Source organism: Poecilia mexicana, unplaced genomic scaffold (assembly GCF_051168715.1).
Source record: "Poecilia mexicana isolate PSO_F unplaced genomic scaffold, ASM5116871v1 scaffold_4, whole genome shotgun sequence".
NCBI lineage: Eukaryota > Metazoa > Chordata > Actinopteri > Cyprinodontiformes > Poeciliidae > Poecilia > Poecilia mexicana.
The window spans coordinates 9,420,536-9,446,642 of record NW_028263373.1 but is presented as its reverse complement, the minus strand read 5'-3'; the positions used below and the strand labels follow the sequence as shown (position 1 = coordinate 9,446,642).

General features: G+C 42.6%; 2 protein-coding genes across 4 annotated transcripts; both read left to right on the top strand.

Annotated features, from left to right (window-relative positions):
- Window positions 1–70: 70 nt before the first annotated feature.
- Window positions 71–8,562, top strand: mbd3b (methyl-CpG binding domain protein 3b). Of its 2 annotated transcripts, none has more exons than XM_014983700.2 (7): window positions 71–177; window positions 4,505–4,664; window positions 5,900–6,037; window positions 6,213–6,303; window positions 6,387–6,564; window positions 6,917–7,069; window positions 7,972–8,562. In XM_014983700.2, the coding sequence occupies exons 1-6, from the start codon at window positions 164–166 to the stop codon at window positions 7,062–7,064; spliced, it is 729 nt and encodes a 242-aa protein (XP_014839186.1). In that variant the 5' UTR covers window positions 71–163; the 3' UTR covers window positions 7,065–7,069; window positions 7,972–8,562. The 2 variants fall into 2 exon arrangements, with proteins under 2 accessions (XP_014839186.1, XP_014839182.1); XM_014983696.2 differs by lacking the exon at window positions 71–177 and adding an exon at window positions 3,266–3,590.
- Window positions 8,563–8,725: 163 nt separating this feature from the next.
- On the top strand, window positions 8,726–25,976 carry LOC106915818 (unconventional myosin-Va). Of its 2 annotated transcripts, none has more exons than XM_088004896.1 (36): window positions 8,726–9,580; window positions 9,807–9,997; window positions 10,491–10,601; window positions 10,698–10,866; window positions 11,753–11,897; window positions 12,062–12,218; window positions 12,309–12,452; window positions 12,560–12,641; window positions 12,721–12,828; window positions 12,920–13,032; window positions 13,927–14,195; window positions 14,300–14,381; window positions 15,106–15,246; window positions 15,782–15,913; window positions 16,002–16,085; window positions 16,172–16,288; window positions 16,367–16,464; window positions 16,574–16,660; window positions 16,824–17,144; window positions 17,696–17,852; window positions 18,717–18,956; window positions 19,046–19,258; window positions 19,734–19,827; window positions 19,923–20,071; window positions 20,161–20,376; window positions 20,477–20,577; window positions 21,047–21,161; window positions 21,485–21,590; window positions 21,759–21,881; window positions 22,282–22,433; window positions 22,628–22,717; window positions 22,853–22,985; window positions 23,072–23,369; window positions 24,561–24,735; window positions 24,841–24,921; window positions 25,033–25,976. In XM_088004896.1, exons 2-36 carry the CDS (start codon window positions 9,971–9,973, stop codon window positions 25,192–25,194), a joined length of 4,992 nt encoding a protein of 1,663 aa, XP_087861022.1. In that variant the 5' UTR covers window positions 8,726–9,580; window positions 9,807–9,970; the 3' UTR covers window positions 25,195–25,976. The 2 variants fall into 2 exon arrangements, with proteins under 2 accessions (XP_087861022.1, XP_087861021.1); XM_088004895.1 differs by having other exon boundaries at window positions 8,726–9,723.
- The last annotated feature ends 131 nt before the right edge of the window (window positions 25,977–26,107 follow it).

Genomic DNA, 26,107 nt, shown 5'->3' with positions numbered 1-26,107 from the left:
AGTGTTACTGCTGGAGGACCAGACATTGAGCCTAGACGCACACTGCGATATTTGCGTGGATAATGTCTTTCATTTTTAACATCGGAGGGGGGAGGGGACTGAAAGAGGAGAGGGGAGAAGGGATTTAACACAGCAAGAGGCTGAAAGCGTGAGTGTCCTCAAGATGGATAAAAACGAGTAAGTACACCGGCTAAACAATGAACAAAACGCCAGCAAGGGAGTTAGTTGCTGTAATTCTTATGTTTGGTGCCATTTTTAATATAGACATGGAAAGTATGTTTATCATCGATTAGGCAAACGCTGCGGTCTCGCTCTCTGCTAACAGCAGTCCGGTGGGGTCTCCTGAATCTCTGTCGCTCTCGTTTTTTTCCATTTAAACCACTGTTGCATGATTAAATGTTTCGTTTAAGCACATCGATATGTGTAGTGCATTGAAATGTGTTTTCAACGTAAGGAGTTAACCGTATAAAATACATGCAAGTATTTCTGGGTCGGTTTTAAAACGCGTTTACACAGAATCTCTAAGAACGTGACATGTATTTTACATTATTCGCCTTCATTTCACTGGATCTACTTTGTTCATTGAAATGAAAAAAGCCGGCTCTAAGTCTGAAGGACAACGGTCTTCATTGTCGTGGTGAAGCGACCCCCCCCCTTTCTTTCTTGTCGTGTAACTTACGTAGAACTTGCGCATTTAAATTCACAATGCAGTGCAATTTATAAGTATATTTTTTATCACTGTTGCGGTAATGGAGGCTGTCATTGCTGCTTCGGGATTGCTCTACTTTCTGTTGTCACGTTTATGTTCTCCATACGTTAATGGAGATGTTATGATAGCTGCAAGCGTTCAAACAGAACAAAAAGCTGGACTTCCTTTACGTGTCAAAATAAAAGATAAACGTTTGCCCGACAAATTAAATTTATAAACAGTTACGACTTGTGTATTTGTTAAGTTTATTTGTTGCTTATGGTTTAAGTCAGTGTTTTTCAACCACTGTGCCGCGGCACACTAGTGTACCGTGAGTGATCGGCAGGTGTGCCGTGGAAATTATCCAATTTCACCTACCGTACCGTATTTTCCGGACTATACGCTGCTACTTTTTTCCTACACTTTTAAACATACAGCTTTTCTGTGGATTTTTCTTCAACCACCAGGGGGCTCTTTAGCAGGGGGTGAGTCATTGGAAGTCAAAATTGGAAATCAAAGAAGAACGCGCCAATTTTCATTTAGAAGAAGCACATGCTAGCAGCAGGCACGACGGAGAAACGTTTTCAAACTTGTATGATGCAGCTTCTAAGTTGAGGAGTATCGGTCTGGCAGTACAGGAGGGAAATAAAGCCGCTGCACGTAAACTCGGCGTGAACAAAACCGGATTTGGAGACGGAGAACTGCGTCCTTAATATATCCAGCAGTTATTAGGACACAGGTCTCTGCTGGGTCCTTATGGGAAACTGAGAGCGGCAGAGATACCAGCGGCCTGTAGCCCGGTGCGGCTGATATATGTAAGTTTCCAGGAGGGGAGAGGCGGGTTAAAAAAATTTGAAGGTACGGTTTATAGTATGGTGCGCTCATAGTCCGGAAAATACGGTAATTGGTCTTAAAAGATTTTTTTTTGAAAACGAATTATCTGCAAATAACGCCATCTTTGAGTGTCTTTGCAGTAGTAGTGACTAGTGGCGTAGTCATGTAATTTTATTATCGCTAGATGGCAGTATGTACAGAGTACTTTACATTAAAACAATAGAATTAGTGACGCATGATGTTACTACTTATGGCAAAAAAAATATGGCAAACCTTCTAATACGCCTACTATTTCTATTAAATATTCTAACAAATATTATTCAGTCATTTCTGAATGAATACATTTTTCTGATTAATTGTAAATTGTGATATTTCTAAACAGTGCTGCTATCTCGCCAGATCCCTCTTGAAAAAGAGATTATAGATCTCGGCTAGGTTTAATCTGGCCTTAGATGTCTATGGTATGGTCTATGGACGTCTATGTGCAAGTTGAATAGATGAATTTAAAAAATCACTCTACCACTGTAAATTCATGAGCGCTTTCAGAAAGATAAATGTATGAAGAATTCATGGAAGATTAGTAAGAGCTAAATCGGGTATTGGAAAAAGTATCTGCCCAGTTTTTTTGGTCACTTGGTAAATATTTTGTTCCAATTACTGCCTAACATGAGATTATTCGTCAATGGTACTCAAATTAAAGACAGATCTTTTTGTCTTAATTTTTTTTACGTGAGCTCATGCTACTGTAAAACATTGCATATTTACGGGTTGCCATTTGTCTGGCTGGCAATAGAAATGTGGGAGGGGAAAAAGCATGGGGTGGGAGAAAGATAAGAATTAGAATAACCCCATGTCTTGTTAGCTGTCTTGTTAAATAACACCCATGGTGACAATCTTAAAATAATATTAATAATAATAATGACAAGAAAACTATTGAATCTGGCATGTAGTTATTAAATTAGAATTGAGTACTGAACTTAAGGATTGTTTTTCTGTTATTCGATTTATGAAATTGTAAAAAATAAAAAATAATGACTTTTGGAATAATGTCTGTTATTTGAGATAAACTAACAGGGTGGCTGTTCTGCTAATGTGTAGGGATGGCAATGGGTATATTTCTGTCATATTAAAATTTGAGGGACAGCTTAATTATATGTATTATTGTTATTGCTCCTTTCTACTCATCAAATTTTATTTTATTTTTTTTTTACATTTTTTAAAATTAAATCAGGAAGAATAAAACTTTGTATGAATTAGTCCAAAATGGCAAACGATTGTATTATATTAGGCTGTGGCCACAATTTTATTTTTCTCTCATGCCACCAGAGGGGCTCCGTAGGAAACAAATTATTAAATGTTGATTTTTGTATTTACTAATTTGTTATAAGTCCATATGTTTAATTGTTTTTGTAGTTTCTAAACATCTGACCTAATTTCACTTTAGGCATTTCTAATGCCATTTAAACAAGGAAGTAATGAACACAAAATATCTGAATTATTAACTTGACAACAATTTTTATGTTGTCATGTTAAAATGTTGATAGACTAAACTAATTACTGCGATTGGTGCTTCGTGACCTATATTGAGAACTCAACATAATTTTTTAGGACTTTTTTATTTTTTTTATTCCAGAAGCTTTTCTTTTGAAGTCTTAAACCTGAAGCGTCCGGTCTAGCTCCGCGCTGCTCCGTTTTTCCTTTGCGGATGTAGTTCCAACGGTGACACGCAGGTGGTGATGGGGCCGATAGCCGCGCGGAGCGATCTCCGCAGCCACAAAGAGACGATATGCTTTTAGCCGGGAAATCCCATTACAGGGGGCACACGCTTTAAAATGGTTGAAACAAAAGCGTGAGAAGCTCCAGACCAGCCTTTCAGATTGCAGCGACACGTTTTTCCAAAATCCGACCTGGCTGTTTGCCGTAACTTTTAGCGGATTCACTGGCCAGCCGCGGGGGAAATGGAGAAGAAAAGGTGGGATTGCTCTGCTCTCCCCAAAGGCTGGAAAATGGAAGAAGTGACCAGAAAGTCGGGTTTGTCAGCTGGAAAAAGCGATGTCTATTATTTTAGGTACTAAACGACTGATAACTTGAAGTACACCACAGTTGCACCATACACCGAGATTGTGGACGGAAGCAGACAGGAAAATGAGCAGGGTGGTCGGTACAGAAAAAAAAAAGTTTTGAAGGAAAAGGGGAGGGGGTTGTCTGTTTTTGTGGGAGGACAAGCAGGCCACCTCCTCCCAGAAGGAGTCCTTTCAGCCGTACAGGCCCGCCTGGGCCTCAATGGTCAACAAAAGTCAGTGTGATCTCCGTTAATAATTCTCTCTGTGTCCCATTGAAGTCAAGATTTGTTCTCATTTAGCAGAGGAGAAGAGCAAGATGAGGAACAGAGGCAAGACAGGGGGGAGGCGGGTCGGTTGTATAGCTTGTGGTAGGCTGACTGTACAAATCATAACAGTTGACGGTTCTGTGTCATGTAAGATGCATTTGCATGAGATACTAGCACGAATCCACCCACCGTGTTTCTTTGTTGTTCATTGATCAGGCTTAGAGATACTGATACTCCTTTTAGGTACAGCTCTGCCGTGTCTCCATTGTAAACACTAGGTGTTAGTTTTGCCATCTTTACTTTGTGTTCATTCATATCTGGTGGTACTTTTGTAACATTGTTCTGAATAATTGTTTTGTCATAATAATTTCTGACTAGTTTTACTAAAATTCTGTTGCTCTTCATTAGACAAAAGAACTTAATTGAGATTTTTTTTCATAAAAAAAAATACATTCATTTCTGTGATTTCAGCATCATTGCTCGTCCAGATGTGTAAAAATGCTTTTGTTGCACGTTGTTGTGGTTCCATGTGTGGATGTGATGTCTGAGTATCAGTCTTAGTATAAGTATAATAATAGTTTAATAAGCCTGTGTCTTTTTCTTTTCTATTCTGGAGCAACAGTTTGTACTAATACGGTCATATTTCTCATCAGTCCATCTGGGAAGAAGTTTAGGAGCAAGCCTCAGCTGGCCCGTTACCTCGGTAACCAGATGGACCTCAGCTCCTTTGATTTTCGCACGGGGAAGATGCTGATGAGCAAACTGAACAAGAACCGCCAGAGACTGCGTTACGACAACAACAACCAGAACAAGGTGAGGCGATTTTAAAATTTAAAAATATACATACATGCTCAGATATATACACACACACACCCCACTGATTTATAGATGAATGTCTCTTAGCAAGTTGCAAAGACAAAAACCACACCGAGCTTATGGGATAGTTCTGGCTTGATATTTGACCCATCTTCCTAGCAAACACTTCGCTATAAAGCATTTATAATTCATGTATAATTCATATATAATTCAGGACAGGGCTTCCCAAAATCTTTGCAGGAGCCGTCCTTTTTCTTTTCTTAGACCAATGTTGATGTGTTTGGCAGCAGTGTCCTGTCTAGTTGAGATTTGATTTAAAAATCTGGAGGGTATATCTGTTTATTTTTTGGTTTTCTTCAGCAAATTATCCCTATAGCATGATGCTGCCACCACAACGCTCAGCAGTGTTCTTGCATTTCAAAGCATTGCCTTGACTTTTCCAAACATCCTTCTTCTCATCGTGGCCAAAAAGTTCAATCTTTTTTTTTTCACCTGACCATAAAACTTTTACTCTTGCGGGAATTTGGCTTGTTCTCTGATCCTTTTTAATCCATTTTCTTTTTTATTTCCTTTTTTTTTGTCTGGGTCAGATGGTTGAAACTTAGACATATTTCAGTGTTCAGATAAATGTAGGACTGATAAATGATCCCAAACACACATCCAAACTGGTTAATTAATAGGCAAAGGAGGTGCAACAAGCTTTTTTTCTCATAACAAAATATGTGAATATTTCATTGTGTTGATATTTGACACAACAGTTTTGTGTTTTTTAAGGACCCTCTTCATATCACAATTATACCGATGGGATCTTAAGCCAGGCGGTTTTGAGTGTTTGTTCACACGCAGCCTGAGAATGGCTCTCCTGTGTTCAGAGCCATTACATGCAAAGTATAAGCAAGCTGAGACACAATGATGCAAACGTAATGCAACACTCTTCCTCAAATGTCGCTCAGAAAAGTTTTTTCATGCAAATTAGTTCTGCTTGATCTCAAAGCGGTGTGTTTGCTTTTAAGTGGACTGTTGTCAGAGTAAATACGACATGTGATCAAGTTTCATCCCCCTTTTTTTTTTTTTTTTAACAGAGCTGCAAAACAAACAGGACATTATTGCAGCTAAACCTTCGTTTCCAAACTGATTGTTTTCCTCTCAGATTTTTGTTGCATTATTTACAGAGTCCAAATCAGCCTTGCTCAATAATTCTTCCTCTATTCGCTGCTCCTCTCATTTCCCAGGGCAAACCTGACTTGAACACATCGCTGCCGGTAAGACAGACGGCCTCCATTTTCAAGCAGCCTGTTACAAAGGTTACCAACCATCCCAACAACAAAGTGAAGACGGATCCTCAGAAAGCCGTCGATCAGCCCCGACAGGTGAACAGCCCCCGGTTACAAGCGTCTCGCTGCTTTGCAAACCAGAAAGACTGGTTTCACACACACACCATGATGTGACATATTAGGTGTCTGAATGGGTTAAAGTTTACTTTTGAATTTCCTGTATTGTGAGTTTACATCTGGGAACAACATTTTTTTATTTTTTCTCCCCCAGCTTTTCTGGGAGAAAAAGCTCAGTGGTCTTAACGCGTATGACATCGCAGAGGAGCTGGTGAAGACGATGGAGCTGCCTAAAGGCCTGCAGGGTAAAACCGCTCGATCCGTTAGCCGGAGCGATAACGTTTCTGGAGAAAGTCGCCCTGAAAATGTCTCGACGACTCTCCTGCAGGTGTCGGACCGGGCTGCACGGACAAAACGCTCCTGTCGGCCATAGCGAGCGCCCTGCACACGAGCGCCGCTCCGATCACGGGCCAGCTGTCTGCGGCGGTGGAGAAGAACCCGGGCGTGTGGCTGAACACCGGCCAGCCCCTCTGCAAGGCGTTTATAGTCACAGACGAGGACATCCGGTGGGTTGTTGGTACCAAAACGATCACTCCATTAATTACTGCAATTGTGTTTCAAACAAAACAGTCGGATCTGAAATTACTTCCTGGTGAAACGTTTGGATTGGTCGGTTTCAGAGACATGCAGTTAAAAAAAGGGGAAATATCTGCTGGACTCTGGGAACAATGCTGCTTGTTTTACGTTTATATGACTTCCATTTAATATGTAATGCTCACAATCCAGCCAAGCTTGCTGTAACCCGATTGCTTGTTAGCAGTACCCGCAGCGACCGCCGGGTCTGTGCAGAATCCGCAGCATCTGCTCCGAGCTCCAACTGTCGCCTCCTAACGACTTCCTGTTGCGCTTGTGTTGCAGGAAACAGGAGGAGCTGGTGTACAGCGTCAGGAAGAGGCTGGAGGAGGCGCTGATGGCCGACATGCTGGCCCACGTCGAGGAGGCCGCCAGCGAGGGGGAGCCCCCGAAGGACGAGGGCAACGGCAGCGAAGACATGGAGACCGTATAGCACAGGTAGCAGAGGCGCTGACGAAGCCCCCACAAGGGGTCCTGTGCCTTTAAATTCATTCATACGCCTTTAGGTTTTTGCAAGAGCAGAATTATCTGATACAGCGACTCAAAGTAGTTCACAATTGGGGAAATGGAAGAAAAAATTTTCATTTTTACAATTATGTTTATTTTTTAACCAAAAAAAATCTGAAAAGTGTGGCATGTATTTTAATTTTTATTATTTAGCCCATTTTTACTGAGTGCAACCAGTTAATTTCAGAATTCGTTTAATTAGTTAATTATAATTACCTTTTTCACAGTGTCATAATTTGAGATGCTGAATTTTGGGTTTCTCTTACCTGCATCAAAATGACAAAAGAGGTTTGGAATTAATCACTACGTTTGATTCTACATAACACATGAGATAACCGGCAAGAAATGCTGAACTTGTATGCAATATGAATTTTTTATTTATTTTTTTTAGATGTGCCTGTAAGTACTTCTGACCCAAGATCATCCCGCCCGTTCATACCATGTAACAGTGGTGGCAGCATCATGCTGTGGAGACGCTTGTCCTCTGCTGGGAAGCCGATCAGAGTTGATCTAAATATAGGACAATCTTGGAAGATAATCCTGTTTTTTTTTTTTTTTTTTTTTTTTTTCTTCATAAAAATTTGTCTTGAATACATGTCACATTTTTACAGAATGTTTTTTAAAAAAAGTTGAAAACGATGTATCGTTTCAAATTTTGGACTATTTTGAGTCGATATTTTACATAAATCCTAATAAAACGCTCTGAAACCTTTGCGTCCGTTAACTTCAGGTTCATGTCTAGAATAAGTGGAAGAATCAGATTCTACTCAATCGAATGGAGTCCAGACGAAAGAAACTCTTCCTAACTCTCTGGTGATCGTTTCTCCCGGCAGGTTTGCTGTGAAGACCCATTGGACTCATTCACCTCCGCCCCCCTCATCGTAAACACGAGTGTTAACCGTAGGATTTATATTCCAGTGCGGCGCTGAAGAACTGTTCTTTGGTGTCCAGTCTAGGCGTCCACTCACTCCAGAAGACCCTCGGCCGGCCATTTTATTACCACCCGTGATCGTCTCCATCAAGTGGGACTCCTTGACTGTATTTTAGAGCGCAGATGATTTTTAATTAGTAAAGCAGACAACTATGAATGACTTAAATATTCAATATAATTTCCTTACAATGTGTCAAAGATGAGTGTTTAGTGTTAAATGTATTTTTTACTAAAACGTCTCAGATGGATTTGTGTTTTTTTTGTTGTTTTTTTTTTTTTGCGACAATCATGTCAGATCCAAATGGTTCAGGTCAGCAGACAGCCGATGTGTTTGCCCCCCCCCCTTTTGTTTCGGGCACCTTTTGAGGCGAATGTTTTTTGTATTGTACTGCATCCGTTTTTGGAAATTTAAAGTGAACTGTCTCAGCTCATCTTGTCATATTTTGTATTTAAATGTCTTGTTGAAATCATGCTCAGTGTTGGTTAGAGAAAAGGGGTGTGTGTCTTTAATTTTTTTTTTTAGCTTTCAGAGCATTTGGTGGTTTGGTTTTGCTTATTTTTTGTTGTTTTTCATCACTAATCTGGGTGCTTAGAAACGTTTAAGAGTGCTTTTGTACATTTTGGTTCTGCTTTTTTTTTTTTTTTTTGGTGTGGTATCACACACTCGCCGCCTCTTTTAAAAATCCATGCACAAAACCGGCGACGACAGATGGGGTGGTTTTTAATCCATCACTCTCCAAGGAGAAAGGGTTTTACAGTTTCCGTGCTGGCTCACAACATCCAGCTGAAATCAGGAAGTGCTCCACCCAACCTGAGCGGGCTGATTGCTGAAATGTGTAAAATAAATAAAAATTGTCACTATGGAAACAAACCTCTGCATTTTGTTCTTATGCACATTTTATATAGAGTACAGTACAAATGCTTGGGGAGTTAATTGGGACTAATTGTGAAATGCCAACAGAAAGTAGTGCATAATTGTGCTGTTTTTACATAATAATCTGAAAAGTGTGTCAGGCATTTTCTATTTTTTTTACCTTCAGAAATTATTTTTGCTTCAATCACTTTATAAACTCAAACTAATATTGCGTTGCTCTCTTCTGCAGTTTTAAAGACATGTATTCTGGATTTTTTTTATTTATTTTTTTTGGTCAGGGCTTTGACTGGGCCATTCTAACGCATAATTTGATTAGTCACGGAGAGCTACTTCCCTTCAAAGTTTCGACGAGTTTCTTCTGTTACACACCTGACGTGGAATAACATGTTGATGAGGGAACTCATCCATTTGATTCAGGTGTGTTGGATAAGGGACAGGCCTGCAACTCCAGCCCTTGAATGACACTGCCCTGCAAGTTTTGGACGAATCCCTGCTTCAACACACCTGAATCAAATAATTGGTTAATGACGAACCTTTACGAAAATCTTGCTGACGTGGGACTTTTGAAGACAAGTTGTCTTTATTGTTTTTGGTGGCTTTTAGAGTAAAATCAGCTACATAGAAATCAATGGCAAAGGTTATTTATTATATTGATTAAAATAATAAAAAAAAATGTTTAGCCCATCTCTTTAAAATCCCAATGTGACGAAATGTGGAAAAAGTTAAGTTGGTATGAATATCAGTCAAGGACCTTGTAGATGTCCTCAGTATAGCAAACAGGTGCCACTGAGAGGGGGGGGGAATACTCAGAGCTGCTGCTCCTGAGTGTGATTTATCAATCTTTGCTCATCCATTTGCTGCAGATTAACAGTTAACCCGCTCGCCTCTTTATGTGAGTGTGGACAAAGTGCAAAACTGCCGTCAGCTGGACAGAGGCAGAGGACACCGGCCGCTCCTCGGGCAGGAACATGCAGACCGGGCTGAGGCTTCACATCAAGTCTCTTCACAGCTTGGAAAGGATAAAAACATGGCAACTCTGGATCTATACACAAAGGTGAGCTGGAATATATAAATATATATATATATAAATATTTATATCAGGCACCCAGTTTAATTTTAATTTAGCCCCTCAGATGACGGGGTTGATAGGATCGTTGTTCTTAAAGCTGTTCATTACGTGACTGATTTAAAATTACTCGGATAAATATCTGCAGAGTTTAAATCCATCTGTTGGAGCAAATGAATAAATGAATATGTTGCCGGTGAAAAACAGTTACGGATACGGGCAGTTCAGAGAGAGGATGACCAGTGTTAATTTTTAACACAGTTTAAGAGCTTTTTGTGCTGATGGGTGTCAAATGAGCAGCCTGGGTGGGGTGAGGAAATGTGACGGCATAATTTAACAGTTTAATTTAGAAAAAATAAAATGAAATAAATCCTGATTATAAAGATATTTTCTCAACTGATGTTCGGATTGGCTTTCCTGCAGAATGCGTTTGTTTTTATAAGCGGTTCTGTAGTTACACGCCTGTCTGTCGCTTCGTCAGGGGGCAAGTGTGTGGGTGCCTGACCCAGAAGCAGTTTGGGTCTCAGCCACTCTCCTGAGGGACTACAAACCCGGAGACGAACAGCTTTTGCTGCAACTCCAGAATGGAAACGTGAGCCGGTTTCCCTTATGAAAACTAAGTTTGTCACTAAATACAAATTGATTTTTGCAGCACTGATGACCTCTAACTCAATTTACTCTTGGTTAGGAGGTCCACTACTCTGTGGACTCCCCGTCCGATCTCCCCCCGCTGGGGAATCCCGACATCCTGGAGGGGGAAAACGACCTGACTGCTCTCAGCTTCCTGCACGAGCCTGCTGTGCTGCACAACCTCCGGGTCCGCTTCCTGGACTACAGCAGCATCTACACCTACTGCGGTGAGACTGAAGGACAACCAGAAGGCGGCAGAAACATTTCGGGGAATGTTATGTTTGGTAGATGAAATCTAACAGGGCTGGAAGAAGATCGAAGTACTTTTGGACGGTAATAAAAAAAAAACAGCGGCCTGCTCCTGGGTGCTTCTGTTTGTGTTGTTACAGCCCCGTAATAACGTCTCCAAATCATAAACTCAAAGGTTAAGACTCGGAGGGAACTCCCACATCCTCACAGTTTGTAAAACTTTTAGAAGATGTAGTTAGACTGAGGATCCTGAGAAAGGTGACGTGGGGGGAATATTCATTTAAAATCACTTTTAAAATGTTTGTGGAGTTAAAATTTGTATCATTTGATCCATTTCTCACAGGCAGAAGAGATAAAGTGGTCACATGTTTCACTATACTTTGCTGGGATTTTATGTCGCATCAGGCTGAATCAGATGTATGGAGTATATCTGAGAACAACTCATAAGTCTTGCCACGTGTTCTAAGTTGTATTTAGGTCTGGACTTTGACTAGGCCGTTCTAACACATTGCATTCGGTGTGGTGAAAAAATGTAGAACAACTTACCATTTTTCGTCCACTTCACTTTTCTGCACTAATTTGCATTCATCTTCATCTTTGCATTACGGTAAATTACATTAAGAGTTGTTTGAAATTATAAAATGTTAGTTTAATGGGTATGAAAGAACCTCTGATTTACATGGATATGATCACAACTAGAATCAAATTAAGTTTTACGGTTAAGCTAAAGATCTTGAACAAGTGTTTAAGCTTTGCTTTCCCTTTTTAACTAAAAACTGACTTAATGAATCCGCCTCTTTTACAGTCTTATCCTCAGGATATGCTCGGTGCTTTGAAGGTTTCCTTCTCTGTCTGTCCCTGCAGGTATTGTGTTGGTAGCCATAAATCCCTACGATCAGCTGTCCATATATGGCGAGGAGGTAATAGACGCTTACAGCGGTCAGGACATGGGTGACATGGAGCCTCACATCTTCTCTGTGGCCGAGGACGCCTACCGCACCATGACCAGGTGAGAGGTCAAGGAAATGAAGACGGGTTCAGTTGTTGCGACGGCTCTTAATCTTTAGAGATTCAGAGTGTGTTTGTGATTTTTGTTTGTTGAAGCACTTTGCAACTCTTGTCTTGAAATGTGCAATGTAAATACTTTTTTTTTTTTTTATTCTCTATTCTCAGGGAAGAGAGGAATCAGTCCATCATCATCAGTGGGGAGTCTGGCTCTGGAAAAACGGTTTCAGCCAAATTCACCATGCGATATTTTGCTGTGGTCGGAGGAGCAGCTCAACAGACCAGCGTGGAGGAGAGGGTGCTGGCTTCAAACCCCATCATGGAGGTAAATGGAGGGGTGGAGGTGGGGGAACGGTTTCACCCTCAGGTAAGTTAGCTTGTTTTTTTTTATGTCACGCCTCTGTTTTGTTTGTAGTCCATTGGGAATGCCAAAACCACCCGGAATGACAACAGCAGCCGCTTCGGGAAGTACATCGAGATTGGTTTTGGTAGAAAGGGGGACATCATCGGGGCAAACATGCGGACCTATCTGCTGGAGAAGTCGAGGGTTGTCTTTCAGGTGGGATTCTTCAGCTTGTTGCTGATTTAAAGTTCTTAATGATGCAAATACTCGTGAGGTTTTTCCTGTTTAATTTTAATATTTATTTATTTTTTTCTATGTGCAAGGCGTCATCAGAGAGAAACTACCACATATTCTATCAGCTGTGTGCAGCCAGAGAACTGCCTGAAATGAGATCACTCAGACTGGGTGGGGCCCTGCTTCACACCGCTTCTGATTTTTATTCCTGCTCTGCTGATGGACTGACGTGTTTTTGATTTTACTTCAGAGCCACCTGAACATTTCCACTACACCAAACAGGGAGGAGAGATGCAGATTCCCGGCACGGACGATCTGTCGGACCTGGAGAGAACTCGCAGTGCTTTCACCGTCCTCGGTATTCCGCTCTATATGTCGCACGATTGTATGAATATAAAGTTCAACGGCATGAACAGAGAAGCTTCATCTTCCTTACGCTCATTCTGCAGGTGTGCAGCCTGAGCAGCAAATGGAGCTCTTCAGGATCCTGTCGGCCGTTCTGCACCTGGGAAACGTCAACATTCAAGCCAGTGGCAGAAGTGCCGACAGGAGTTACATCGACGTAATCATTATTCTCCATTTTTGTTCTCCTACTTCATATTCTAATTCATTTAGTCATGTGAAAAAGGTTTTGACCCCTGATCAGCAAACAAACTCTCAAAGTAAGTGCACCTGTAACTTACTGTGCCATTCCAGGTTTTCAGCAACTACCAATTAATATTTTACAACTCTGGAAGGATTTTGACAGACTCTTCTTTTAGAGCAGATGCTTTGAGATCATCCCAAAGCATCTCGATCAGATTATTGTCCAGAATTTGACTGGGCTGCTCCAAAGCCCTCATCTTGTTGCTTCTGAGTTTCTCAGTGGTGGATTTACAGGTGTGCTTTGGATTATTGTCCTGCTGGTTACCCAAGCAATGTTGAGTATGAGATTTAAAAACCGATAGTCGGACATTCTCCTTCAGGATTTTCTGGTGGAGAAAAACACTCATTTCTTCAATAATTATAGCATCCGGGTCCCGAAGGGACAAAGCAGTGGAAGACCATCCCACCAACTCCAACATGTTCGGCTTTAATGTGTTCTAACAAAATGCTGCGGATCTTATGCGAGACGTAACGAAATTTGAACCCTTTGCTTTTGTCTCCCTGATCCACAGAGTGTTTTTGTCAAACATGAGCGGGTTTGTTTTCGTGATCTTGGCCTTGGCTCGTTTGTGTCCAGTCTTATTGTGATCTTGGCCGAGGAAAGTGAAGCTTTAGATGTTCTCGGTTCCTTTTCGACCTCCTGGATGAATCGTTTCTTGGAAGGACTCTGTTGTTTTCTCCATGTGTGGATGATGCCCTCTCGATGATGACCTGAGTGCTTAGTATTCACTCAGGCCCTCTTTGCCTGACACTAAAATATGTTTGATCTGAAGCAAACTGTAGCAGTACGCTTTTTCTGTTTCCTCCTCAGGCAGACGACCGCTCTCTGGCCGTCTTCTCCAAGCTGCTGGGAGTGGAGGGATCTCAGATGGCTCACTGGCTGTGCAGCCGCAGGCTGGCGGTGGGGGGAGAGATGCTGGTGAAGCCCATGACCGGTCAGCAGGCTCTGGAAGCCAGAGACGCTCTTGCCAAACACATCTACGGCCAGCTGTTCACGTGGACGGTCCAGCGGCTCAACTCGGCCCTGCGATCGCAGAAGGGGAAGACCAAATCTTTCATAGGAGTGTTGGATATCTACGGGTCAGTGATGAGCTTTGGCTCTTTTGTTTGTGTGCAGCAAGCGCTCACGTCTTGCTCTGTGTGTAATGGTTTAACAAGTCCCTCGTTTTGTTTGTTGTTTGCAGGTTTGAGACTTTTGACCAGAACAGTTTTGAGCAGTTCTGTATAAATTATGCAAATGAAAAACTTCAGCAGCAGTTTAACAGGGTGAGTTGCATCGCATGTTTGCTCTAAACGTTTTACAGAACCGCGATGCGTTCATCAAAGGTTCTATTTACAAGGTTTATATTTTCATGTTTATGCTCTCTTCCGCCTTTGCAACGAACATCTTCATTCCTTTTTCTTTTAATTTTACATTTCTAATACAAATAACAGTGGATTTTCTGTATAAATAACATAAGCGATACAAAATTGAAGGCGGTCCCTGCAGTCAATTGACCTAAAATCAGAAGCTCAGCTTCTGCAGAGCGGGAGCTGCAACCACCGTGAAGCTGCGGCCAAAACGGAATAATTTACGAGCTTCAACAGATGCCATGGAAACGGGACGAAACATCACAAAGTTTTTCTACAGATTGCAAATGCCTGATTGGATATTTCATGTAGAAATGGTTGCAGATCATGAATATGCTGTTTTAGCACAAATAAAAAATGCTGTATGTTTTACATTTTGTATACAAGTAGGACATTTAAAGAGACTTTCTCACAAGTAGTGGAAATATTTTCATGTAATGTGAAATTTCGATTCATCTGTTTACCTTCTTTCATCCATTTTATATTATCTTCTGTTTTTGTTCCCTTTTTGCCAGTCTAAATGTGGTCTCGATATTTTGTAAACGCCTTTGAAAGGAGAGGCTCATGTTTTCTAAGATATTTTGTGCTCATCTGTTCCCCAAGTTTACCATTTTATATTTTTGTCTTTTCTTCTTTCAAGCACGTCTTCCATTTGGAGCAGGAGGAGTACGTCAGGGAGGAGTTGGCTTGGAACCGGATCGAATTCAGCGATAACCAGGAGTGCATCAATCTCATCGAAGGCCCTCTGGGAATATTTGACCTGCTGGACGAAGAGTGCCGGGTCAGTCTCGGTGTCTGTCTGTTTGCTAATTCGAAAGGAATCGCCATTCTCGCAACTTGTGGCTTTTGGCTCTCAATTAATTTCCATCTCCAAAGCGTTGGCGTCATTCCAGTCTTTCCTGGATCTGCAATCCCAATCCTCCCAGTAACTTTGTCAGCATTATCTTTTGTATGCAGTGATTGTGGGAAAATATCGCAGCAGTGAACAGAAGCAGCTGAAAGTCTCAGTTGTAAACATCAGTTTTACTTGTAAGGATTAAATTGTTTATTTGTTTGGCCCTAAAAAAGTCATTTCAGGCTAATGCCACACGTGCTGGATGGAATGTGAGTTTAGAAAAAACAAATTAACAATTTTATTTGGCTCTGGCACTGAAGAAAACAACTATCAGCAATTAAACATACTGGAAAACATTTGGAAAAAGTGGATACTCATCCATGTACTGATTCTTAACGTATTAATTCACAATGTTTGATTAAATGTCCCAACACGGTTGTCTCTGTGTGATGGCATATATATTTCTTCTTGAATTACCCAGATGCCGAAGGGGTCCGATGAGAACTGGGCCCGAAAGCTGTATGACCAACACCTGACCAGCAAGCCCCACCCTCACTTCGGGAAGCCCAGGATGACAAACAGCGCCTTCATTGTTTTCCACTTTGCTGACACGGTAAGGAATCAGACGCTCCAATTGTTTCCACCCGTTATAAATCTCAATATTTTATGCGTTTTTAAACATCTTTATCCCCTCAAATCAGGTGCAATATGAATGTGGCGGCTTTCTAGACAAGAACCGAGACACGGTGTTTGAGGAGCTCATCAACATTCTCAAAGCAAGTCAGGTAGACACCTGATCAATACCGAAGTCAAACAATGGTGCGTGTTTTCTCAGTAAACGGTGCCGCCCTGTTCCCTCTGTGTGTGTCAGTCTGAGCTGGTGGCTGAGCTGTTCCAGCAGCAGGTAGCCGCTCCCTCTGTGGCCAATGGAAGCGTTCGCTCAGGAAAAAGAGCCACCAGAGAACACAAGCTGACTGTAGGCTACCAGGTGAGTGCTTTTTTTTCTTTTTTTTTTAATTTGTTTCTTTTTCTTAAGACTCAGTCTCATAGTGCATTTTTTTGTCAGTTTCGTCAGTCCTTACAGATGTTAATGGACACCCTGAACAGCACCACTCCTCACTACGTGCGTTGTATTAAACCCAACGACCTAAAAGCAGCTTTTATGTGAGTCTGTGCTGTTATTCGATCAGGCCGACCAAAGCATGTGTATTACTTTTTTTTTTTTTTTTGTCTTTGCGTGCACTCATAAAGGCCCGTCCTCCACATTTTACAGGTTCGACCCACAGCGGACGGTGCAGCAGCTGAGAGCTTGTGGGGTTCTGGAAACTATTCGCATCAGCGCAGCCGGTTATCCATCCAGGTGCTGGACACTTAATTAGTTGATCTCACTCTTTGTAGATAAATGAAATGGTGAAACGCCAGAGACGAAGTGACAAGAGTCTAAACCTTCCATATTTTTAAACATTTGAAGTTAATTTCTATCAAATGACATGTTTGCGTTTTGGGTTTATCTCTGCATCCAGATGGACATACGAGGAGTTCTTCAGCAGGTACCGTCTCCTCCTTCGAGGACCCCAGAGCCAGGATCAGGCTCAGGCCTCGTGCAGACGGGCTCTGCCTCAGCTCATCCCAGACACCGACCAGTACTGCTTCGGAAAGACCAAAGTGTTTTTCCGAGCCGGTCAGGTGGCCGTCCTGGAGAGGCTGAGGTCCGAGCGGCTGCGTGCCGCTGCTGTGACCATCCAGCGCCACGCCAAAGGCTGGTTGGCTCGGATCAGGTACAGCCGGGTCCTCTGGGCGGCTGCTACCATCCAGAGATACACCAGAGGAGCTCTGGCCAGACGGTGAGGAGAAATGTTTATTATTGAGCTTCTAGCTTTCTGGACTTCCTCACAATCCACTGAATATCTGAACACAGTGCCTTACAGAAGGACTCACACCCCTAGAGCCATTTCATCTGTTTTTGGTTGAGAGCCACAAAATGATTACTCTCAAGTAGCCAAGAGTCCCATTGTTTTTCTGGGGGAGCTGCAGATGTCCACAGCTCAGGTGGGGAGGTGGAAAAATATATTAGTTTTGCTTTAATGGACGCAAAACAAGAAAATATCTACTTCACTCTACAAAGTTGTCTCTTTAAAAGTGACTAATACTTGATCAGCATGTCTACATGTATAATGCGTCACAAAATGCTCATGTTTCCATGCCAAGACTAGTCACAAGTCGGTGTGTTTAAAAAAAAAAAAAAAAAAATCATAGTGACCTGCAGTCACATTCATAGCAAAATTTTGCTTTTATCTTCTGACTTTGCTTTTTTCAGTTTTAGTAAATGACCAGTTTGCTAGCTCAAACCAACGCATGTCTGAAAACATTTTATCTACTGTGTGTGTGTCTGCAGGCGGGCTCTGACTCTGCGCTACACGAAGGCTGCCATAGTGATCCAGAAGACGTACCGGATGATGGTGGTCAGGCAGCTTTTCCTCATGATCCGAGACGCCACCGTCACCATCCAGGCCTTCACCAGGGGGACTCTGGCCCGCCGCCGATACAGACAGGTCAGCACTCAGTGCCGGCATATTATCTCTCTACCCGATGATGTCGAAGTTATGAATTACCAGTGATGGGATGTAGCGAAGTCCAGGTAACTTTAGATTTACTCCAGGGTACTTTCAACCATTACTCCACTCTAGTTTGCATTAAATATATGTAAATTTTTCCCACTGCATTTCCATACTGTTGCGTTACATGTTTCATTCACGTCACATTGCGGTTTTTTTTTTTTTTTACATTTGCTTACAAGTTTGAAAGTAATTGATGACTTATTTGAGCTAAAAAAAAAATCCCCAGAAACCATTGAGACATTACAAAGTTGAATATAGAATATTTTTTTAATCTGTACTTACAAACTGGAGTGGAAATGATCAGAGCTTACTCCTATGTTGGGGTGTCTCGTGTCGATTTAATTTTATTTATTTTTTGTCAGCCAGGTAACGTTTGCTTGTTATGTTAAAATAACACATTATTTTAGCTTTGTGCTGAATAAAAAAACTTTCACAGGTATAATCATTCCTCTTTCTTATTTAGCTTGGTGGCATTTAACTCTGCAGGTCATCCCTGAAATAAACTCCCAGAGAGTAAACACAATGAAAAAAGATACTTTATCTGCAGTATTGTTCATTAACATGACACACTATTGATGTATTAAAGAGAAAATACTTATGTAAACCCTTCCAATAGAGAATACATTTTTACTTTCAGCACTAATTATATTTAAAAGCAAGTGTCTACATATAAACGGACAAAAATGTACTCTAGTAAAAGAGACACTTTTACTTAAGTTCGGTGTTTGAGCACCGTCTCCACCACTGAGTTTCACATCTGGCTTTAAACAAGTGAAAGCCTTTTGCTTTGCCCCTCAGCTGATGGCGGAGCGGGCCGCCGTGCTGCTCCAGGCGACGGTGCGTGGCTGGCTGGCGAGGCGGGCGTACCGGCGGGTGCGCGCCGCGGTCATATTCATGCAGTGCTGCGTTCGCCGCAAGGCCAGCAGGAGGGAGTTGCTGAGGCTGAAGGCCGAGGCCCGCTCCGTGGAGCGGTACAGGGAGCTCAACAAGGGCATGGAGGTCAAACTGATGCAGCTGCAGCTCCGAGTCGACCAACAGGTGGGTCACGGAGAGAATGCGGTTTCCAAAACATGAAATTCTGCCGGATTAGAGATCTGGTTTCGTCACGTCTTCTGTGTTGTGGCAAGGCGAGGGAGAGCGCCGCTCTGAGAGAGACTCTCCACTCGGAGCGAGAGGCTGCCAGCGCCGAGCTGGAGGCTCTGAGGGGGATCATCCAGAAACTGGAGAACCAGAAACTGGAGAAGCCGCCGCCGCCTTCCCAGGCGGTCAGCAAGGAGGTGTTGGAGGAAAAGAGGAGAGCGGAGGAGAAAGCCGCTCAGGAGATCCTTCGACTCACACAGGTGAAATGATCCGAATGAAATCACAGGAGACGAGTTCCTACATTCGTCTTTTACTGGTTGCACAGCAAAAACGCAAAATCTTTCTAGGTTTCTTGTGCAAATATCTTGGTACACTCAAGGTAAGACAAATGCAACTTGCAAGTAACTATTTAGCATGATGTAGGAGTTTAAGTCGATGATTCTTTAACATTTATTATTAATTTCCCATATGAGGGAAAAATGTCTGCATATTTGAGTACTTTCTCATCAATATTAAGGAACATAATTTCCCTTTGGGACCAATAAAATATGTATCTAGCTGGCTAGTCGTCTCTATTTCTTGCTGGAAAGTTGCTTGTAATTTAGTTTCATTTCAAGTGTACTAAGATATTTGCACCAGAAACGAGATCAAAATACTCATAAAATTTTCTAGTGTTTTTTTTTTGTTTTTTTTTTGCTGTTTCTCTTGATTTTAATGCTCGTGTAATTGTCTAAGGAGATGCAAGCGTTGCAGAAAGACAAGGAGAACATCAGCAAGGAGAAGGAAGATCTCGCCGCTCAGCTCCACGAGAAAGAGAGAACGCAAAACGGTGCAGCTCCACTTCTTCTCCTCGATGCATTAATCACAGTTTTGAACACTTTTTTTTTCACTTTTTCTTTCGGTTTATCCTCTTTATGTATGCAGAGTGTATACAAAAGGCCGTGCTAGAGGCCAGCGCGGCTCTGCAGTCCGAGCTGGATGAGGAGAAGATGAAGTACCAGGGTCTCCTGAGGGAGCTCACCAGACTGGAGCAGAGATACGACAACCTGAGGGAGATGAATCTGCTCACCGAGGTGATTGTACTAAACGAGAGATCGTACTATTAGTCCAGCTGGATAGCTTCACTTCTCTCTCTCTCTCTCTCTCTCTCGTCCCAACGCAGCGCTCCAGAGGACACAGGAGGACCGACTCGGCTCAGAGTCTGATCTCCGAGCCTCTCTCTCCGTGCTCCACTCCGCTGTCGCCCCAGTCTCTCACGCCGCTCTCGGGGTCCCCCTTCGCATCGGCCTTCCCGTCCCCGGAGGAGAAGCGCAGGATCAGCGTGACGTCCCCGACTCCGGAGAGGAGAATCTCGGTGTTGAGCTCGGAGACGCCGCTGGTCAGGAAACGCCCCAAGAGGGAACGAATCTTTTGTTTTAAACTCACGCGGGACGTTTTGTGAACAACACACGGACGTGTTGGTGTGTTGGCTTCGACAGGATCAGCTGATGGAGAAGGTGGACGTGGCCAAAGACCCGGCAGTGAAGAAGAAAGGAGAAGACCTGGAGTACGCTTATGATGCCGTACGAGTGGCCAACAAGTCAGTCCTTCCTCCGTCGCTTCACGTATCGATAACCTTTGCACTTTTTTCCACATTTTGTCACGTTATAGCCACAAACGTCAGTGAATATCACAGGTATTTCATATACACACACCCACCTATACCAACTTTACCTATTTAGACTTTTTTTTCTCTCCTAATTGGACTTTGAAAAAATCAGTTTTCTGCTTAATGACAATTTTATGCACTGTAATTCATTCCGGGGTCTGAGAGTAAATGGGGTTGTATACAGATGCGTGCCACACTTTTCAAGGCTTTATTTGTAGGAACGATGTATAATTTCACCTCCACTTCACAATTATTAAGAAAATGCATTAGAGGTTTGCAACAAAATGTGAAAAAGTTCAAGAGGTATAAACACTTTTTTAGTTTTTTTTTTGTTTTATTTTTAAGTGACTGTAGCTTCATGCCTGACGTTTTCAGCGAAGGCGTTTAATGTGTGTGTCAGGTTTCTGGAGAGCCAGCTGCAGAAGCAGCAGACTGAGTGGAAGGACGAACTCCAGGATCTGAGGAACCAGCTCAGTCACAAGATCTGTTCTGGTTCCTCTCCTGCAAAGAAACGGGTGAGGATGTAATCTAGTTGTTAAGGCAGCAGCAGCAGCGGCATTGTTAAATTTTTATTTTGGCATCCAACACCTCATTTACAAGAGAGATCTGTAACAAAGAGCAAGTTTAAGATGATATTTGGTTTTGTTTATCGACCATGTTTCCTTATTTATGTTCAGATTTCTCCATACTAAACCATAAGCGTCAAACAGTGATCAGATTCTGGTAATTTATACCGTTTTTCAGCGATTTCTAAACTTGACGGTGATTCTCCTGTTGTGACTGAACTGCAACAAACTTTGGATCCTCAAGTAAAGGGTCTGAATGTGTCTCCCATTAGGATGTGTGGCAGCTGCTGGAAGCCAGAGAGTTTGAGTGCATGAGGCTGCGGAGGGAGCTGAAGGAGCTGAGGCACACGGCGACTCTCAGACACCTGCTGACGCAAGGCGAGTCTCCCTCCGAACCCTTGACTCCTACACGAACTAAAATCACTGCAGTGAAACAAACCGACGGTCCTGTGACGTCGTCTCCATTTGCACTTTTTTTATTTTATTATTTTTATTTTAAAAATTTCTTTCACATTCAGTCAGGTTGAGTTTTTCTTTCGTTTCCAGTTTCGCTGTCGGCTCCGGCCACAGAGACGTTCTGTGCCGCTCGGCCGAAACCGGCAGCCGTCTCCGGTTTGCTGGAGTGCAGGAAGAGAGACGAAACCAAACTCATCAGGAACCTCATCGCGGGTGAGTACTCAGTCTCTGCAGCACCTTCCACATTTCAGCTCATTTTTAGTGCAGAGGAAGCAGAGTGTGGACAATGTCTGGACGTAGGACGTGTTGATTAATTTTCCTAAACTTTTATTTTATTTTGAAGAAAAATAAACAATTAAGTGTTTGTACAATAATATATAAAGTCCTGTGATTGTGTGTTTTTTTTTTTTTTTTTCATATAATTTTAACTTTAAATATTGAGTTTTACACTACTTGTTTTAGTGGTTTCATTCTTTTCTTTTCCTTTTACATCCAGTGTTCTTATGTGCCAGGTTTCCCTTCAGTCCAAACAGAAACCCCGTCTGCGCAGCGGCACGACAATTATTCGGTCACATTTCTTAACCTCCTCTCCGATCCTCTCGCTGTCCCGCAGACCTCCGCTCTGAAGGCGCCCTGGCTCTGCCTGCCGGTTTGCCGGCCAGCGTGATCTTCCTCTGCGTCCGTCAGGCCGACTGCAGCGGAGACCAGGCTCGCGCTCGCTCGCTCTGCAGCGCCGCCCTCATGGCCATCAAGGCCGCTCTCAAGGTAACCGGAGCTCTGGTTGCTCTGCGTGTGCCAGAAGGGAGCAGTGAAATGTAATTATAGAGGCAGATCCCATCATGTTGGGTGGAGGGGGAAAGGGACCTGCAGCCAACTTTCAAGCACTTGGAGAAATTAAATGTTGTATAAAAAAACTTTTCCGTCTGTGATCTTGTTCTAACAGTGTTTTCCTTCTTCAGAAACAAACCTCTGATCTCGACATGACTGCTCTGTGGCTGAAAAATGTTGCTCTTTTGCACGACCTGTTGACCCAACATTCCCCAAAACAGGTAGCCGACGCCTGCTGGTCATTTTCAGTTTCCTGACGGGACGTGTGTGTGTGTGTTTTTTTTTTTTTTTTAAACTGTACATGCAGTCTGGTTGTGGTTTCCATGATTACAACTCTTTGGTGTTTGGCTTCTCAGACCCTGGACTCGGATGAGCTCGTTCCTATGACGACCGACCTGAGCGACTTGATCCGCTCCCTGAGTGACCTTTGTATCCAGGCCTATCAGCAGCTGCTCTCCATCACAGAGACACAGCTGCAGAAACTCATCGGTAACTCTACAGTGACGTCACGCCGACGCTCTTCCCTCCACTAAACTTTATAACTCCCCCTCTCCCTTTCTCGCTCTCCGCCTCAGTCCCGGCCCTCCTGGAGAGCGACACCATCGCCGGTCTGTCCGGCTCGGCGGTGAAGCTGGTCGTCTCCAGGAAGCGGGCGGGCTCGGACCCTCGGCCGCTCAGCGCCGACGCTCCCACCATGGCGTCTGTGCTGAGGCAGCTCGGAGCGCTTCACGCCGCCCTGAGCCGCCAGGCTCTGCCCCAGAGTCTGGCGGAGCAAGCTTTCCGCCAGATGACCTACCTCATCTGCGCCTCTGCGCTCAACAACCTGCTGCTGAGGAAAGACATGTGCTGCTGGAGCCGTGGCATGCAAATACGGTACACGTTTTTTTTTTTTTTTTATCCATTTAGTAACTTTAGTGTCATTAATTATATAAGGAAAAAGGCAGAGAGGTATCGGTACATCCTTACTAAAGTGTTCATGTCGGATAAACTTAATTCAACTGCCAATGTTGACACAAAGTTATCACATAATGGTGAAATAGAAGAGTGTATTAGATGTTTTTTTTTAACTATTTAAAATGAAAATATGAGTAGTGTGACGCGCCTCAAGTATTCAGCCCCACTAAGTCAATATTTTGGTGTAAATCTCTACCAGCTTTGCTCATTTAGATATGGGTCCTTTCGCTAATTCATCTCATGAAATCGACTCGGTCATCGGTGAACTCAGCTTCCACTGTTTAAGAATTCAAAGATTTATTTTATTTTTTAATTGTCATACCATCTTACTTGTTTGTGGTACAAAAATCGGACTCAAAAGATCCAAAAATGACATTTTGGCCCCGTCTAACCTGAGCAGCTGAGCAACTTAAAAAATATAAATTAAAAAAGAGACTTAGAGTTGCCCACTAGTTTTCTTGTAAACGGATTTGTCCACCTGAGCAGCAGATATCTGCAGCTCCTCCATGCTTCCCTGATCAGGCACACACAAGTGGACTTTATTTAGGCAGATTGTCTGAATGCAGTCGTTTGTCTTGGATTTCATTTAAATTGATGGTTTAAATGGTTGCCAGTAGTTTAAATTTTTTATTTTAATCATGTGACTTTTGTCCCATTTACCATTTTCACTACTCTGATGTATCTGGCCTACATGGAAAATGCCATGTGTGGCACTGAACATAAAGAAACACCTGAGGTGAAATAAATAAATCTTCAGCAGATAAAGCTATCAGTGGATTGGGAGAGAGAAGGAGCTCAAAGATTTAGTGAAGACTTAAGAAATAATGTTTAACGTTTTGTTCAAAATATTGAAAAGTATTTAGAAAGTTTTCCACTTTAAAATTGCTCATGACTTTATGCTGAATGTAATCCCATAAATTACATTCTAGTTTGTGGTTGGAACCTTAAAACAGAGATGCGTTCAAGGCCCCATGTTGAAATAGGAAATGAAATTAACCTGTAGGCTGTGACTAATCATTGACAGGACAGCAAAAACTATAACTCCCAAAGCGCTTTAACACATCCAACTCATTTACCGGCGAGCATTTTTATTGTTTTTAATTCCCTCAGTTACAATGTCAGTGTGCTCGAAGAATGGCTGCGCAGCCGAGGCCTGGCAGCAGGGGGCGCTGTAACCACACTGGAGCCGCTCATCCAGGCAGCTCAGCTGCTGCAGGTGGGGAAAAAGACGGATGCGGATGCTCAGGCCATAGCCCGGACCTGCACCGCTCTCTCCAGCAAGCAGGTGGGTCCGTTTCTCACTTCCGGAAGGAATTCGTTTCAACAATGTTATTTTCTGCAGGCATTTTCTAAATCCAAGCCTCACTGGGTATTTACTTTTGTTCTGCAGATTATGAAGATCCTGACTCTCTACACTCCCCACAGTGATCTTGATGAAAAAGTCTCTTTAAATTTCATTCGCACCGTCCAGGTATACCGCCCGCCTCTGTGGGGAAAAAAGAAAAAAAAAAAAATCTGGCATGGGGGTTCGTTAAAATGATGCCTCTCAGGTCAGTGCTGATCGTCTTCTCTGTTCCTATAGGAGCTCGTCAGGAGCCGCTCTGACAGTCAGCCTCCACAGCTCCTCATGGACGTGAGGAGAGCGTTCCCCGTTACCGTTCCCTACTCGCCTCCCTCGGCCCTCAGCGCAGACGAATTAGTCATCCCAGACTCCCTCAAGATCTCTTTTCTACGCAGATCCTAGAAGAGCACGACTCCACATGTTGAATGCTGCAATCTGAAATTTAAACACCTTTCTGACCATTGGTGCCGCTTTATTTTCAAAAAAAAAAAAATTGTTAGTCTATAAGAAGCCCTCGGGTTGTATTTTTCTACCAACTTAATGAGTCCAGGATTACTGATCTCTGCTACCGTATCCAGCTCTATACTGATCATGTAGAAATGTCCAGGCTTAAATTTGAAGCTGAATGCAGGTACCATGTTGAAAAAATATATTAAAATCAGGTGCAACAAATACGTAAACGGTTTATTAGAACTTCTGAATAGTAAATCATGTCTTTCCATTTGTCTCTCATATAAATATGGCATTAGAAAACTATTTGTTTAGATGCTCTCCCCTAGATGGCAATCTATGTTTCCACCACACACAGTGAGGGTGGAAAAGGAAGAAAAATCCAAAGCTCACTGTCAAAAGATGCCAAAATGACATCGTCTGCAGCATTTTTAAGTTTTAGAAATCAACACTAGAAGTTTTCCACAGATCAGCTGGTTTGTTAGAAGACACCCCAGGCAAAAAAAGTTTGTTTTGTGTTACCATCACAAATGTAAACATGTGGTGTTTGATAATCTCTACTCTGCTTTGGTCAGATCAGTCTAAAAATTGTCCCCCCCCCCAAATAAAGCAAGTTTTGTGAAAAGGCACCTGATGCCCACTGTTAAGGTGGAGGATCTGTGATGCTGTGGGCTTGTATGACAACATGAGCTCTGCTGAATAAATGGATGTCTGTCAAGAACATCCTTTCAACACAGGAATGACTCAGAATCTTTTAGATCGTCTAAAGCCAACAATTGTGACTTTGGTGATTCTTATTAAAAATGAAATTCCTTAACATTTTATCTCCAATGTACTAAAAAGTCGGGTTGATTATTTTTTATAA

What these genes read in the sequence shown, in the direction of transcription:
- mbd3b (XM_014983696.2), top strand. Translation starts at nt 3,481, where the DNA reads ATGGAGAAGAAAAGGTGGGATTGCTCTGCTCTCCCCAAAGGCTGGAAA. An exon ending in GCTGCCTAAAGGCCTGCAGG is followed by an intron (nt 6,304 to 6,386) that starts GTAAAACCGCTC and finishes ACTCTCCTGCAG; the next exon opens with GTGTCGGACCGGGCTGCACG. An exon ending in GTCACAGACGAGGACATCCG is followed by an intron (nt 6,565 to 6,916) that starts GTGGGTTGTTGG and finishes CTTGTGTTGCAG; the next exon opens with GAAACAGGAGGAGCTGGTGT.
- LOC106915818 (XM_088004896.1), top strand. Translation starts at nt 9,971, where the DNA reads ATGGCAACTCTGGATCTATACACAAAG. An exon ending in TGCTGGACGAAGAGTGCCGG is followed by an intron (nt 15,247 to 15,781) that starts GTCAGTCTCGGT and finishes TGAATTACCCAG; the next exon opens with ATGCCGAAGGGGTCCGATGA. An exon ending in TGAGCTCGGAGACGCCGCTG is followed by an intron (nt 20,377 to 20,476) that starts GTCAGGAAACGC and finishes TGGCTTCGACAG; the next exon opens with GATCAGCTGATGGAGAAGGT.